Source organism: Pogonomyrmex barbatus, unplaced genomic scaffold, assembly GCF_055798465.1.
Source record: "Pogonomyrmex barbatus isolate J1 unplaced genomic scaffold, ASM5579846v1 scaffold4, whole genome shotgun sequence".
Taxonomy (NCBI): Eukaryota; Metazoa; Arthropoda; class Insecta; order Hymenoptera; family Formicidae; genus Pogonomyrmex; species Pogonomyrmex barbatus.
The window spans coordinates 10,339,654-10,356,361 of NW_028297138.1; the positions used below are offsets into that span (position 1 = coordinate 10,339,654).

Consider the following 16,708-nt stretch of genomic DNA (forward strand, 5'->3'; position numbering starts at 1 on the left):
AAAATGGAAAAAGTACAAAAATAGTCTTATTAATATTGGATCGTTTTTCGAAAACGATGCTCTTAGAACTTTGCTAAAAATTGTGAAAAGTTTAGAATATACAATATCGCAATATACATAATTGATTCGCGTATTAAGCATTCATCGAATGAACTCTCCAGACGACGTCTGGAACTACATTTTTATGAAGAGTCGAGGCCTCTCTCGTATCGATCGTCTACAAATGGCCGGACAAAGGCGTTCAATGGTATCATCGCCGATCGCTAACGAGTACTATAGATAATAACATTTTTTTCACACCCGGAGGCGCGCAAATAGCATTTCGGTAATTAAACGCACGCGCGGCGGCGATCGTTGATGAAGCAATTTTATCGGGCGACTCGCATTTCTGTACCGATACAACGGTAGGGAAAGGGAGGGAGGGAGGGAGGGAGGGAGAAAAAACAGCGGTGAGATCGGAAAAACGAGTGGCGCGCAACGAGATGATAGAGCTCCCACCAAACCAGCAAATTGGGGAAGTAAATCGTGCGGGATATACCCCGCAGCCCGTTAGCCGTGTACACATGCACGATTGCAGGTAGATGAAAGGTGTACGTCTGTGTGCTGTGTGTGTGTGTGTGTGTGTGTGTGTGTGTGTGTGTGTGTTTGTGCAAAGAGAGTCAGAGGCGGAGGAAACCCGTAACGAACTTCGCGCAATAAGAATTGCAAGTAACGCGCGACCGCCGGTATTATTTCGGTAGCGAAGTCAATTTGCAATCAGCAGTGCAGCCGTTCTCCCCTCGTTTCGTCTTCCCTCCCGCCTACCCCACTCCCTTCCTCGTGCCGACGGAAAAAGAGGAGTACACCCTGTATTTACCATAATGCGATAAGAGGCGAAGGATATCGTACATTTAAATGAGTCCGGGTTTTCTCTTCCTACGTTGAGTCTTTTTCCTCGTCCTTTCTCTCTTCCGGCGCTTCCTTATTTCCTTAAACAGTTTGCCAGCCGCGCAAAATCCCTGTAAAACTCGGAGAAAAGTGGATTTTCCTACTCCCCGAAATTGTTCGCGAATGTGTTCATTTGAAGGCGACTAATGAGAGCTTTAGGGACGTAATCCTGTTTCGCGTTCTCGTTGTGCACAAGTGAATATTCGTAAATATTATTATTAATACCATATTACGTATATGAGTTATCGTATAAATGATAAATTGGCATCGGCAAAAAGTTAATTTTTTTCCTTTCATGGCTGGAATGTATCTGGTAATACTACCTCATGCCGTTTTTTCCACTACGAGTAGCTAGAAAAATATTTATAAGATGCACAGAGAGGAGAGAAATATTTTTATCTCATTCTTTTCTCGTTTTCAGACGTTGAAGAGAAATTAAGTGGAACTTACGTCCTCTAAAGCGGATCAGTACACACGTTAAGCCACATTGGGCTGTTTACAAGTGGATTTCTTTCGAGAGCGAAAGAAGTTTCGTTAAAGATTCCGTCTGTCAACCTTGCTTACCACGGCACGCTCGAAGCTATTCGTTGAAATAGTTTTTTTTACTTCCTCTTTCTCTTTCACGAACTTTCTCCATCATTTTTTCTGCCCGCTATCGACTTGCAGCAGAAATCATTTATTTATCTTAAGAAATATTTGTCCACAGAGTACAGTTTTTACTTTACCGAAGAAATAAAATTAAGATATCTATTTTTAACGTAAACGTATATTCAATAATATTAATCGATAAATAATATTAATCAATAAAGTTTTACATTAGAAAATTTTACATTAACAGAAAACATCATTCACAACGTATGATTGTTATGATATATGTCAATTTTTCACGCAGATTTTAACGCTGAAACTTGACTCACATACTTTTGCATAATAAAATTATTGTGTCCTCAAAATTTGCATAAACTATTTCCAGAAAAATAAATAATATCGATTTTAAAATTATCTTTCTCCGTCTCTTTTCGTCTCCGGATATATTATATTCCCCAACGTTTTAGCAGCGTGTAAAGCAAAAGTCATAGCACAGGTGCACTTAAGCGCGATGTAACGTAATGACCCCTGTAGAATAGATCGTAGGTATAGAAAGCGCTGCTTAGAAATGGCCACATGTATGCCAAATGTAACTGAGGTATCATAAACGGGCCCATTTAACGAGGTGGGATATAAGATCGAGTGGGATATAAAGCGACGCGGGGGGCGAGAGGTGGGTGACCGAATTCGAAGATATTTGAATTCTTGAATGCCGGAGTCGCGCGCCCCATATTCCTCTATGCCGGGTTTCCTTATCGAGATAACTTTGCCATTTGCCTAAAGCGCCTCGCGCTATGAATGCGTCGATCGCGTGAAAGAAAGTACAGCATCCACTTGCCACTCTAACGCCCGTAAAAATGGAGCCCGATTCTGATCCCACGATTTTGAATAAATTCTCGAATCTCGAAGACTTATAGACCATTCGTGCAAGTTTAATCAAATCAATTTCTAAAATAATAATAATTATTATCGCATTTGTAAAAAAAAGGCATCTAATTGATATAAGTGATCAAAACAGTGACTAATACAGAATAAAAAACAAACTATTGCATCGGAGTTTCGAGCGATAAAATTTTGAGTAGCGCAATTTATTGTACATATGAAGTTCAATATACATCTTATATACGAGAGAACATATATATCCATAGATTTACGTAGGACAATGTCAAATTGGCGACCAAAGTATACACGAGTCGCACATGGATGAACGCATGGATCAAGTCTTTATCGTGACAGCTGGTGGAGCCAGGATGGATAGTAAGGGATGTGAGTCCTCAGAGGATTTAAGTGGCCAATTTGTCTGGGATGATCTACCCTTTCTCCTGATAACAACATATCAACGACGATAACGACGGATTCCCATATTCATCGAATCGAATTACTAAGAGACTCTCTTCTAATATATCAAAAAAGTTACGTGTACTGGGCTTGTGCGATCAATAATCTAAACTAATCCCATACGTCAATAATAACGAAAACAAATTCTTCTTTCGTGCAAATTGCCAAAGGAATATCGAACAATTGAGAAAGGTATTTCTTAATTAGTAATCGTACCGTTAATTTTACACTAGACTCAATCATTACAAGATTTTCTATTTTTACAAAATTTAATCGTGAGAAATGGCGAACTTTACATTCAGAACTTTCTAAATCTCCGACAGAATGAGCAGTAGATGGTTAAAAGCCTGGTAAAAGATAATGAAAACGAGACGTCTCATTTGTTAAACGACACTGTCTTGTTATTATAAAAATGCAATTCTCGGTCGCGTGTAATTTCAATTATATCTATGCAAATCCGCGCGCGTTCATACGCGCGTTCTCGAGGGTCTTTTCCGTAATCATCATCCACGGGAGAGGACGAGCATGTTCGCGCTATACAGCGTGGGTCGCGCGGGTCCGCGCCGGCTATGCAACGAGCATTAATTAAATCGAGCAAGTCGTGTAGAAGAGGGAGGGAGAGGGTCGGCATCCCTTTGAGCTTGTGGCAGTCACTATCGCAAATTAAAGTCCGATTTGGCGCGCGTGAAAATAATTCCGCGCGCGCGCGCGCGCGCGCGGACAAGCGGGCGCGGATTCCGCGCGCTCGACCGGGTCTCGATTCGGAATATTTATTCGGCCAGCCGGATTTATCGTTGCCCCCTCATTCCCTCGTTTCTCTTCCCCTCCCCCTCCTCTCCCCACCCTACCCCGGATATGTGTGTCGCTCGAATATCGCGTCCTGTATGGGAACGCACGCCCGTGTGGACACGTACTTGGGATAATCCCCTCGAAAATATCAAAGGATGCCCGAACGGATGATTCTTTCGCAATTTCCATGGCATGCGGCGCAATGACGTTCTTTAACTCGCTATTATCGTGAAATCGCGCGCATAATCTTTTGTTCGTCGACCCAATCACGGCGAACGAATCAATTTCGTTACCTACGGAATTTCGTAACAATTGAGCACGAGAGCTTCCAACTTTTAATCCTACAACGATGATTTTCCCTTTTCGCTTAAAACAATAATCAAATTCTTTTTAATCGTACACTATAATATTCTCAATATCGTTAAAAATTTTAAGTAAATCAGAGACAAACGCAAATTCTAATCATCAACCTCTCCTCCCCTAGCGATAAGACAATTAACGAAAGATACTTCGCTTATTATATACGTATTTGTCATGGAAAATCGTCATGTGATAGCTCCGACGTTCACGTGAACTTTTCCCGTGGTCGTAAACTCTCGTTAAAATAAATCCGAGATTAAACGTTGGTGTGCGTAAGCGGCGCCGTTCGTTTCGATCTCGGGGAAAGAGTCGCGGCTAAATAAACGCCGTAACGAGCTGCAGGGCAATGGTAATGACGCGGTGGACTTTATCGCGCCGATGGAGAACCCGTGAATTTTCATTAGGCCGACGTGGCCTGGGAAAAGCACGGCGGCGTTCTCTTTCGCCTCTCCTCGTTTTCCTCGTCGCCTCGATTCGGACCCACGGTAATCTTCCGGGTATATTCTTTTCGCACGATCTTTCGGTCGTCTGCAACCTCGGTACACTTAATCAACTCTCGTTACATTCTAACAGCTTAATACCGCGCAGATAGCTTTGTCCACGGATACGCGGGGATATCTCCCGGCCGCGGGTTAATTCGAATTTAAACCACGGCCGCGACGACGCTCTTTATCGGGAGTTCAAATCAGACGGAACGAGATTCCCAACTTGTTCTCATGCCGGCTGCCGTAGTTGTCCAAAGAGAGCTCGGTCGCTCCGCTGCTCGACGTTTGCCGCAGCTAAACTTGTCCCTTCTAACAATCTCCGCAATGGAATCTTAGTAATTGGACCGCCGAGATATTTGCTCTATAGTTAATGTAAATCTACGTTGCTAATAAAATATCATCATTCGTGACTTCGACTTCAGCAGGTTCACCTAGGTAAAATGGCGTACAATCAAAGAGAGATATGGAACTTAAAAATACCCTTGTACTAAAAAGAAGTGAACAACTTCTGATCTACAAAAGTTACTTATAAAAGTTTACTAAAATATACCTTTCGAGAATTTACGACTATGTTTATTTCGGAGTGACAGAAATCGTTTTATCTAATTCAGGCTCTACATCTGTCCGCCTTAGTTTTGCATAAATGTTAACCATAGAGAGTTGTACTCGAGCGAAATAGCGATTATGCTTCCTATATTACTCAGACGTATTCGGCAAAGGTAGGGGCTTCAACCGAATACTATTCGTGACGATCGATATAGTAAGGGTGGTTTCCGTTCTTTTGTGGCGTCCCGCAACGAAGCGTGGAATACCGTTGTTAGCGGCGCGCGGAATATTCATGTATGCGCAAAGTGCACGTGAACTATAACGACGGCAATCAAATTTCGTTACCGTAACAGCGGAGTATGCGATCGCGAGAAAAATTCGAGATAAAAGAGCATGCGAGCATCGAAGGGGGTTGCCCACTGGCGTTCGGCAGTGACCACGGTTATCGGGTTGTTAAAAAAATTGCTTTATGGCTTTACGGAAATCGATGTTCGGATCTTCGAGCTGTCGCGAAAGCAAGAGAGAAAAAAAAAGCGAGATTATTTATGGAACGTAAAAATCATCGCGACAATTCGACAACTTCAGAAACTTCAGAACTATGCCAGCAGGTAAACATAGTTAGAATTGCAGCCTATGGATAACTGTACGCTGCCGCACGCATTATCGATCGTCGTCACAGGCTTAAGCAGATCACGGATTATACGTAATTAACGTATGATTACTACGACGACCTCCGTGCTCTGGAGAATTTCTGTGACAGCCATCAAGGGACTCGGCGTAAATCGATCCGATAATCGCGAGATCGCCATCATTCCCTGCGGAATATGAACCTAACGAACGCTCCGAGAACGATAAACCGCCAATTCGGACCGCCGATTGTCATCAAGCGTCAAATCGCTGTAACCGCGATTCTGGAAGATCCGATCGGGAAACGGCAGAATTCAATACCCAGAATGCACAAACGGATAGGAGTCTCCAGTTTCATCGTATGCCCGTATCAATATTGACTCGACGCTGCTGCTGCTTAATACCGGCAACCCGTAATCATTATGTAAGCCGTTATATAAGTCTTACAGATCAAAATCTGAATCTGTTTGAAGATTACGCCGTACCCCCATCGCATCGATAAGTCGATCGCCGATTTCTTCGACAAACAAATCGCAATTTCAAATGACTAATTTATGGAAGAATAAATGAAAACAAGGCGAGAATTAAATTACAGATCAGGTAGCTTTACAAGGCACGATGACTGGTGACATGTAAATACATATATTTATTCAAACTATAATTACCTATAAATAATAATTAATAAAATAAATAAGTGCGTTATGCGCCTATGATTAAATTTTATTTTTACTTATATTTCTGTTTTATATATTGTAAATATGGTAAATATCGTAAATATCTAAATTTATTTTCCACTGATCGAATTTTTAACAACTTAATAATTCATTAATATTTAATAAGTATATATGTGTGTGTGACACATAATTTGTTGTTGAAAAAAATTATTTTGATTCATCGTCAAAATAAAGTACGAGAAAAATAAAATAATTTAACTGGAATAAAATACACATCATAAGAGCGGAAATAATATGATTAAAATTTACATAATGAGTATACGTATGAGTGATATGTAAATGAATTCGAGAGCATAATTACGAGTGCACCTAGCTGTATCGTATACAGGTCGATGCGTCTTTGAACAAATAACGGATGTTACGGTTGACAAAGTAATGAAAGCGGGGGGGGGGATATCTTTTTGCGCTCGTTATTTTCGGATTAATCTCACGGTCGAAACTCGCAAGAAGGAAGAATTCGTTTCAGCGAATGCCGCGCCGAGGTGGCAAGAACGGAAGACGGGAAGAGACGGACGTAGGAAAAGGGGATGCAGATTCACTCGCGTGTACAAACTTTAATTTACGACGTAATTCCGGGGGAAATTTTGCAGACTAATTTCCCACCCGTGCATCCCAGCTGTCCTTTATGTTGAGCACCGAACCTCATCCTGCCTTTTCTCTCGTCAGCACCGCGCTTTCTTCTAACGAGTAAACGCGATAATCCGTCGTTGCGTTGGTCTAGCACGCATTTCAATGATCCGTCACTGTGGTGGAATCAACGCGATATACTTCACATTTACATATTAAAATATGAACTAAATGTACAGGATGAATGCGTGCGAGAATAAGAGACGTATGAAGAAATACTGATAACGACTTCCTCGCGTGAGAAAAAGCAAAACGTAAAATACAATTCGAATCGAGAAGAAATACTACATTAATGTTAAAGACACCACGTATTCATGTAGAATGTGTCTCAACCCACATTCCCACCTTAAATTATTCCGCTAAATTATTCCACGAGACATCGCCTTCCACATTCTATGGTCAATTATTTGTGCAAAATACATCGCGCGCTCTATGTCTCGCGAAATACTTCAACGAAATATACAACAGTCGGATTTCGATAGCGGATTTTGGCGAATCGCATCGCCTCATGCGAAAACCAGACATAGGCATAGGCGCGCGGTATGTCGAGTCACGATGAAAAACGCCGTTGTAAAAAGTAATCGCGGCGGCAAAAACACGCGTCCGACACGTCGAGGCCGCCGCGCTCTCTGCCCTTTGATCCCTTTTTAGTTAGTGACCATGGGCACGATCGGTGCTAAAAGCGCGCCCTGAATATATACGGGTGGCTTGTTCGCCGATGCGGCGCCTTTATCTCTCGGTCGGAAACACACCGGTCGGGGGGATGCACCGTGAGACACGCCGGCCTCTACCGAGGGTATAAATTGCAAGCACCGTTGGTCCTTTTATTATTTTCGACGCGGCTCGCCGTCGGCGATGTGGGCGAAATCGATTCGTTCGTTCGCTCGTACGTTCGTTCGCTCGCCCTGTTCGTTCGGCACGGATGTAGCGGCACGGATGTCGCGGATAAACATTTGGTTTACCTAACTCCTCGTATCATCCTTGTTATTTCTCGGTCGTGGTGCTTTCCCGTATTTCGACTTCATACCGAGGGAAAATATACGGAATTCGTACCGCCGAGAAGCCACGGTACAAATTTTCGCACGAGACGAGAAACGAAACGGGGCGCTACCGTAGCGTTTTAGGATCGCTGTCGGCGATAATATTCACAACGTTTGCTATATTCCTGCCGTCCAACAAATTGAGCAAAATTCTGTAACATTCTAATTTCACGTCATATCGTTTTCGTCAGAATAAGTCAGGCAAGCTCGGTCACGGATTGTCTCTGTCGTAAAAATTCAAGTTCACACAACCGTGTTCGCCTTGAAGGAAATGTGTCGCTCTCGAGCTGGTCATGTTCGTAGCGGCGTGTATGACGCTGCGAGAATTTATTCCGGCTGTTTGCAGTTCCGTGCACGTGCGCTTCCACGATCTCCGCTGTATGTGCGTGCCTCCACACGTACACCAGACACGTGCAGAGGCCGGGGTCGTGGCAGTTGCCGGTTATGGGGTGTAGCTGGCATGCAGTCAAACAGCATTCATAATTTACGTAGTTTCGTCCGCGACGGGGATCACCCCGCGCCACGTAGCCGGATATCACAACAATTTCACTGTGCGCTGCATTCCGCCCTAAAAGGCCCCAGCTGTCATCCCGCGATCCGGCCGTCTCTCGTCACAACGAAATATCAAATAGATCCGGCACAAAACGTGCGGGATCATTTATCAATAAATATTCATCGCGCATCATAAATCATTGCGACTCAGTTATTCACACAGTTATTCACACTTATTCCCTTGCAAACGCCAGATCTACAAGCGCAATGACGTGAATTGAACGCATTGAGACTGATGCAGAGATATAGAATAGTTTTTTACTTGTTAAATATTTTTGACATATCTAGGAGTACTCATTTTTTCATAACGACTTGAAAGATATTCATTTATTTGAATATTTAATATAAATTTCTGCGGTATTATCAAAATTCTCCAATTTCTTGAAGCGATAACTTATGTATCATTTATGTAGTTTTATAAAAATAAGCACAAAAATCACAAATAAAATTACATCATCATATAACACTTTTATAGTTGTAAACAATTAAAGTTAAGTATTTTAATTAAAAACGTTAAGATCACATTTACATTTTCGTATTAAAATTCATATATGCGAAATATACATCAGCTTTTTAAATAATCAATGTTTGATGTTACCATTGAATAAGAACAATAAAAGATATTACGTTAATAAACAAAAATTTATTATAAATTAAACAATTTCTTCAAAACTTAATTTGTAATGTATTTCAGCAAGTAATTAGATAAAACTCGAGAATGCATATTTCTTCGTGGTAATAAAATGTGGTGACAAAATTGCGTCTACAGTTATGTTAAACAAACAAAAAAAAATGGTGACAGTATTTTCGAGCACGAGGCTACTTGAACCGAGATTGAACGAGTTTGGATGGGGACGGGGATCACGATTTGCCCAGTCAATCGCGGTAAACGGGAGAATCGGCGTTTTAGGTCAATAACACTCCAAAAGACACGTGAAGCAATTTCATGAGGAATGGAACTGCGCGCGAGCAAGAAACATGGCTGCTAAACGAATTCTCCGCGAACGTTGTAGATCGCAGACTGTGGGGCAGAACGTGATTGGGACAAAAGGGAGTTTCGTAGTGCGCAATGTCGTTTTGGAAAAGAAGGAAAAAAGAGATTCAAAGGGAGACAAGCGCGAAGTTTTCAGACGTTGCAACGGTGAGTTTTGCGAACGCAGAAGATTTGAACTGCTGCTTCTTAAAGCAGAATCAGCATTGTCGCAAACGTGAAATCTACATGGATTTAACGAAATAAGGGAACACACATTGCTGGCTAAGGCTTGTAATAACATGTGCTTCGACATGTGAAGAAATCCCCCGGATGGAAAAATTTTCGTCTACAAATCCGGAAATCAACCGACTTTTATATGTCGCTTTTATTTTATTTTTCTTTTACGTTCATATGAAAAGTTTAATAAGACGGCTTTTTCAGGAAACGCCACTCTGTCGTCGGCCACCTAATTCCTGATTTACGCTCCGCTCCGCTCGTCCTCGAATTTATGGAATAAAGTTCGAATTACACGAGGGTGCGTCGGGCACGCATTTTACGCCGAAAGTCGCAGCAAGAACGCGATTTACTTGAGGCGGTCCTTCGACAATATTAAAAGGAGCAGTCCCTCGTGAAAAGAACGACAACAACGACGATGACGACTACGACGACGATAGCAGTGCGCGTACCTGGGGCAAATCCAGCAGGGAGGCGAAGAAAGGGATGGGGCGATCCGGATTGTCCCGAGTAGGAAAACGGCCGAAAGTTCTGCATGTTCGGCTCGCAGCAGTTTAAGTTTCCGCGGGGCGCCGAAGTTATAACGAGAATTGCTCTTCTCTCTCTCTCTCTCTCTCTCTCTCTCTCTCTCTCTCTCTCTCTCTCTCTCTCTCTCTCTCTCGCCGTAAAGTTTTCCACCTTCGAGTTCCACCGCGCGTACATACCTTTCCCCATATTTCTCACTCTCCCTCTCTCGCGCCCCTACGTTTTTCCCCGTTTTTCGCCCGTCTCTTTCTCCCATTTCTATTTACGTGGCACACGCAACCGCGGAATTGTTCGCGTGCACACGCCCGCTGCCCAACCCGTGTAAGGCGTGTACACCGTAGACATTTTTTTTTTTTCGAATGCGAAATTCGCCGTCTCTTTCTTTTATCCTTATCTTCCCGAGTCCTCTCTGCTCCTGCGCTCGTTCCCATTGCCTTTCCTCGCACCGGATATTCGTACGGCGAGAATAAAACGCCGGCATATTTCAGACTTATTGCCCCCCGTGCTTGCCGAGTATTCTCAGCTCCTTTATTGCGCCTAGTTTCATTCTTTTCCGGTTTACGGTATTACCGCAACGGTATTACACGCGTTTCAACGTTCTTATCCACGTTTCTTATCCACGTCCTTGTGCACGCAACATCACTCGATCTCGCGGTTCCATCGTTTTGCGTATTCTCAAGGTGCTCATCTGTGGAATATGGCGGTTTTATTTCACTCACGTCGCGAACAATTACATATTTTCATTAAACATGTGAATTTATTTAATTTACCGAGTTACTTAAATTATTTATAAAAAATTCGTAAAATTTATTATAAATTTTTACAATTTTGATACTCACATTAACATTTTACGACTATTTAAATTATTTAAATAATTTTTTTCTAACATTAAATTGAATTAAACCAAATCATAAAAAATTTTATATCATAAATTATTAAATTTTTCCTAAAAAATTCAAGTCTTATAAATATTTTTATCTTTGTTTATAATCTTAACTAAATAATTTTAATATAATTTATAGTTTATCTCATAAATTTTCAAATTAAAAAAAAATGAATATTTTTATTTCTTAGTAGATTTCTTAATAGATCACTATCAAGTTAAATATCTTGATAAACAATATTTAAAAAGAAACAATTATAATTCAATTCAAGAAAATTGTCACGGTTTTTTTCTGTCTCATCTATAATAAATAATTTTAACGGTAAAAATATTTGTGCGAATATTATAAGGCAGCAATACAAAATTCGAACTAATAAAATGTTATCGATTTCTTTTAACTGGCGGATATGTTCTGTCAATATTCTCCAGAATGGTTAATAATTTGTTTCCGTATTACTGTTATCCGGCAAACAGCTCGGATTAATTTCAATGTGTCTGATTATTGATACTGTCGCATTACTGTGGAAATCCTATTACACTGTCAGACTGTCGCTTAAGTACCGAATGGTACTTTGGGTAAGGCTCCTAATAATCGATACAGTGAATGGTTGGAATGGTTTCGGCCCTTTGACCCGCATTGATCCACAGGGATATTGTCGCTATTTGTCAAATCTTGCGTTATTCGATAATCGAGATCCGTAATTCGTTCAAAAGATAAGTACCCGCGTTTCGCAATCCCGGATACAATTACTCGACATTGATTTAGGGCAGCACAAAGTTCTAGAAATTGCATTTTCGCTTTCAAATAGAGAGACAAATTAAGTCCGTAATAAAGTATATTATAATACAAGAATTGATTTATTAGATAATTTGAATAATAATAATCTGATTCTCCAACTTTCCTTGTCTTTCTTCCCCCTCCTCTCTCTCTCTCTCTCTCTCTCTCTCTCTCTCTCTCTCTCTCTCTCTCTCTTCTCTCTCTCTCTCTCCGAGAGATCTTTTATTACCAATTAAATTTCACCAGCAGTTTTCTGATTTCTGTAATAATGCAAGTTAAGCCACTCCAACTTCGAAACCCTGCCATTGTCTTTAATGTCTGGGAGTGATTCGCCGTAACGTCCCGCAGTGAGGATAAGTGCCGCAAGAAGAAGGGAGCCAGGGCGCGGAACGGGCGTGCCCGAGAATGGGCTCGGATAGCGATGGCGTTTCAAGTAGCATTTCCTTGGCACAAACGACCCTCTTAATCAATCGCTAGCACCTCTCTTCTTCTCCCGGCTGCCTCGGCTCTACAGCCTCGGAGCTGCGCGTGGAGCACCCGTTCTCCACCTCTTGCTGCCGGAAGTCTAAAGCCCCCGTAACAAGCCGCAACTTCGATAAATCTCCCCGCGCCGTCTTTCTTTCCCCGAGAACCGCGATTCCGCGGCATTAGCAAGAACGAAAGGAGAAAGAGGCGAGCAAAAGATATATCCCGGATCGATTTCGGGCGAAGGCGCTCGAGGGATACGATACGAAAGCGGGCAAGCAAGGGAGTGGGAGAGGCGAGGGGGGGGGCTTCAGTTCGGGACGGGGGAGAAAAACTTATGAAAATCCGGGATTTATGGGGACGTGTGAGCGAGAATCGAGCCGGGCCGAGCCGCGCCGTTGTGGCTCGGTTTTGACAAATCGTCCGGAAGTTAACGTTCCCGATCGTTCCTAGATCGCCCTTCCGCAAAAGCGAATCCCTCCCTCGATGCCCTGTTCCTTAAAAAAAGAAAGAAAAAAAAAAAAAGAAACTTCGACCCTTTCAATACTCGTATTTCGTATCGAAAGTTTACATGCGTCTCGCTTCGACGGCAAACGCTTTCGGCAAAGTTAAGGTAAAGTTGTTTCTTTTTTTAAAAGTCGAGAAATCGATAAACGCCACGATATTGGTTTCAAATTCTTATATTTTGTTTTGCCGTTGGCTACTTTATAGTTTATGAGAAGAGCATGTTTTCGCAAAACTCATGTTGAAAAGAGCGAAGATTGATAAAGATTGATAAAGATTACAATTGAATATTGCACGCTCGAAGCCAATCAATAAATACTGACTTAAATAAAGATTTAACAGTATTTTATGATAAATTGTATTGTCAACTTTATGCATACATTTCTCAAGTTAATGCAATAGTGAAAAATTTATTTTTCAAAAAAATAAGAGAACTGATATTTTATACTCAACTTTAATGATTAATCCAAAATTGTCAAATTTCGAAAGATTTTAAATAATATGAAAAGACATCTCTCCTATCATATTCCATCATATTTCTTGCTGTAAGCAATATTCCAAGGTAAACTTTCCAGATTGATTCTGAGATTCGTCAATGGATCTGAACTGAAAGAAAGAGCGATTTGGGATGATCTATAATAGAGATAGGTATGCAAGAATTTTGTATAAAATATTTGCCGCTTCACCTGGATTCGAAATACAATCTCCGATTGCTGAAAGAGAGACCTCGTCGCTACATCCCCCCCCTCCCCTTCCCGCCCCCCTCTCTCTCTCGATCTTCAGATATGAGAACCCGCATATTTCTCGTGGAATTTTCGTGTTGAAGTTCTCCGTATCGGGGACCGTTCGTAAAAAGACCCGACGGAGCAGAATTACCTCGGAGGAAGGAACATGAATGCTTCGACTGAATGGAAAATGGCAACTATAAGGAAAGTCTAAAAGTTTCGAGCTTCGGAAAACTGAAAATGGGGAAAGGCCGTGAGTTTAAGCGCCGATATAAACGATTCGGCTTCTTGCTTTCGGCGCTCGAGGAATCGATCCAATCCGTATAGTCACCTGCGCCATTTAGGAAAAAGCAATAATCGTTTGATTCTCTGCGTTTCTACGGTAGAATCTTCAATTGCTAGACTCTTTGTTCGTAAAAAACGGATAAAATCGAAAAGCTCGCTGCACAGAGATAAACACGGCATCCGAGATTCAACACGCTTTTACGTATCTACACATTGTAATCTATTATCTTCATATATTTGCTTTTATTTAACTCATACTCATTAAATAACTTCTAATATGAAAATATAATCAAAAATTCTTGATGTAAAATTATAAAATCTGAAGAATAAATTAATCTTCCTTTCACAGGCAAAAATATCTTAATTTGAGATTTAAAAATCTAAACATTATTAATGATAGCAAATATGTTTAAAGAATCAAACGTTCCAATTGTATTAATTGGCTTTGAATCTCACCGCAAAGGATGTCTATTGGCAACATAAGTAGATCGCTTTGTCAGGTAAAGTCTCGGATGTAATCACATAAAGCAAGGATTACCCTGATCCATCGAAATAATTCTGCATTAGGGCACACACAGGGTCGGATACGAGGCTAATCTATTCGGACCAGGAGCGAGTGCTCTTCGAAAACGCGGGAATTAAACGCGATCCCAAAAATATGAGAGAAGCGACCTCCGTTATAATAAATCTCAGAGTAACCAGCAGAAATTTATGCGTCGTATAAGCCAATTATTTATTAGCGCTGCCGCGATTCAGGAATAGAGAGAGAAGAGAATACGAAGGGGGATAGAAACCTTTTTGCGACTGAAAAAAAAAAAAAAACATGAAATATGGCGAGTCGACCTTGATTTAAAAAAGCTCGAAAATAATAAATAAACATAAATTTTATATATATATATATATATATATATATATATATATATGTAAGCAAAAAAATAAAAAAAATTATATGACTATATGACTATAAAAAATTGTATGAGTATTGTTATATTTCCAAAACTAATTATATACGCAGCATCATTTACAAATAAAATCTGATGTAGCTATGTATTATTATATATTAAATTAATTCTTGCATAATGTTTATGAAACGCAGTCTTTTTATATTTTATATTTTATATCGATGATTTTTATTACGATAAAGTTTAATGTATCAATATAATTTAGTCGACTCTTGGCTCATAGAACGCTATTTTCTTAGAATTACTTGATCGATCGCAGCAGCTTTCATGTCTAACCATCTCCTACGGTATCATAACAAGCGTACTTCTGCGCGCGTTTCATGTTTGATCAGTAAGCAAACGTGAAGAAGAGGGTAAGAGGCATGTTACCTGCGCCAGCCGCCCCTAGCCTCAGGACTGCATCGCTTTGAAGAGAGATGGAGAGGGTGGCGGTATCCTCGAGACGAGCGAGGACCTCTTCGGGAATGTCCTCGGGTTCGCGGAGGCGGAGGGTGACTTCACCCCTGCCTCCGCCACCCTGACCACCTCCACCCCCGGGACTCGTCGACGCCGAGTACATGAACACAGATCCGTATCCATGTAATGACTGCAGTGGCAGCCTCACGCCGCCCACCTCCCCGACCGGACCCTGAAAATTGAAAGATGAATCATCGTTAAAAAAGCAAGTTAATAAAAGATAATAATTTTAAAAATTATATGTGCTACTATTTTAAATTCTTTGCATCAGATTTAATCAAATTACAAGTTAAAACTATTTAAGAAATTTAAAACTTACAAAAATAAATTAAAAACTTTATTTTTTATTAATATATATCTCTTATTATTTATTATTTCTCTAATAATTTATTGAATAAACATTAATAAATTCACTGATTAATAATATATAATAAATACCAATGAGATAACAATTCTGATATATATTTAAAAACAATAGCAGCGCAGAAAAATCGTTGCGTCTCTTACAATTTTAAAATTATCCTCGTATTTTAAGTTTTATGAAAATCTAACTCTATATGTTTCGTGTAGAGTGTACGCACAGAGAGAGAAATAATAAAAAGAAACAATAGTTCCGTTTCTCTCACCAAACAAAACGTTCGTGAAAACGCTCGGCGCGCATGTTGCATCTTGTAGAATAGCATCGAGAAGCCGCATATTTGCCATGGAATTCAATTGGCGGACCGAGTGGCCGGGAGGCGCGTCTGAATCGATCGTAGCATATATCGCGTCATATTAAATTTAAGGCTACAGTTTTCCCTTCGTTCGGCCGTATCCCGCGGGAAGACCGTTTCCCTTTTGCCTTTTCCTCTCGACTTCCTGTCTCGTTTTTGCGGCCACCGCAGCCTAACATTCTCTTTTGCGTACGGAAATATTTTGCCAATTTCGCTGTCGATGCAAATTTCAATTCACGAGCGTCAATATTTGCTGAATCGCGCCGAAAAAGGATTTTGATGTACCGGCATTTTATCCGCCATCGAACGCGCGTTTGACTTCCGCGCGAGAAAGGCTGTACGCCGCGGTGAAAAATAAAGACAGAAAATTCCCGACAAATGCGAATGAAATGGATCTTTCCTCTCATTTGGGATTACGATAAAAAAAAAAAGACAAACACGTACAGAAAGATAGAGAGACACAAACCATTTCTAGTAAGAGCTTGACTCTGCTTCAGATATTTTAATGGAAAGAGATTCAATTATCGCCGCGCGTGTTTCTCCACGTGCACTGTTTCTGATATACCGTCGGATGTAATAAGGAATATCGAAG

The 16,708-nt window shown here is 40.8% G+C and overlaps 1 protein-coding gene across 9 annotated transcripts in view; it reads right to left on the bottom strand.

The window, feature by feature from the left end:
- The window catches only part of LOC105423600 (uncharacterized), a 383,169-nt gene that overhangs the window by 149,606 nt on the left and 216,855 nt on the right, over positions 1–16,708 (bottom strand). For all 9 annotated transcript variants that reach the window (XM_089080981.1, XM_089080983.1, XM_089080980.1 and 6 more), the window contains one exon: positions 15,317–15,575. In XM_089080981.1, the coding sequence (XP_088937107.1) occupies positions 15,317–15,575 (259 nt within the window). The remainder of the gene's footprint in view (positions 1–15,316; positions 15,576–16,708) is intronic.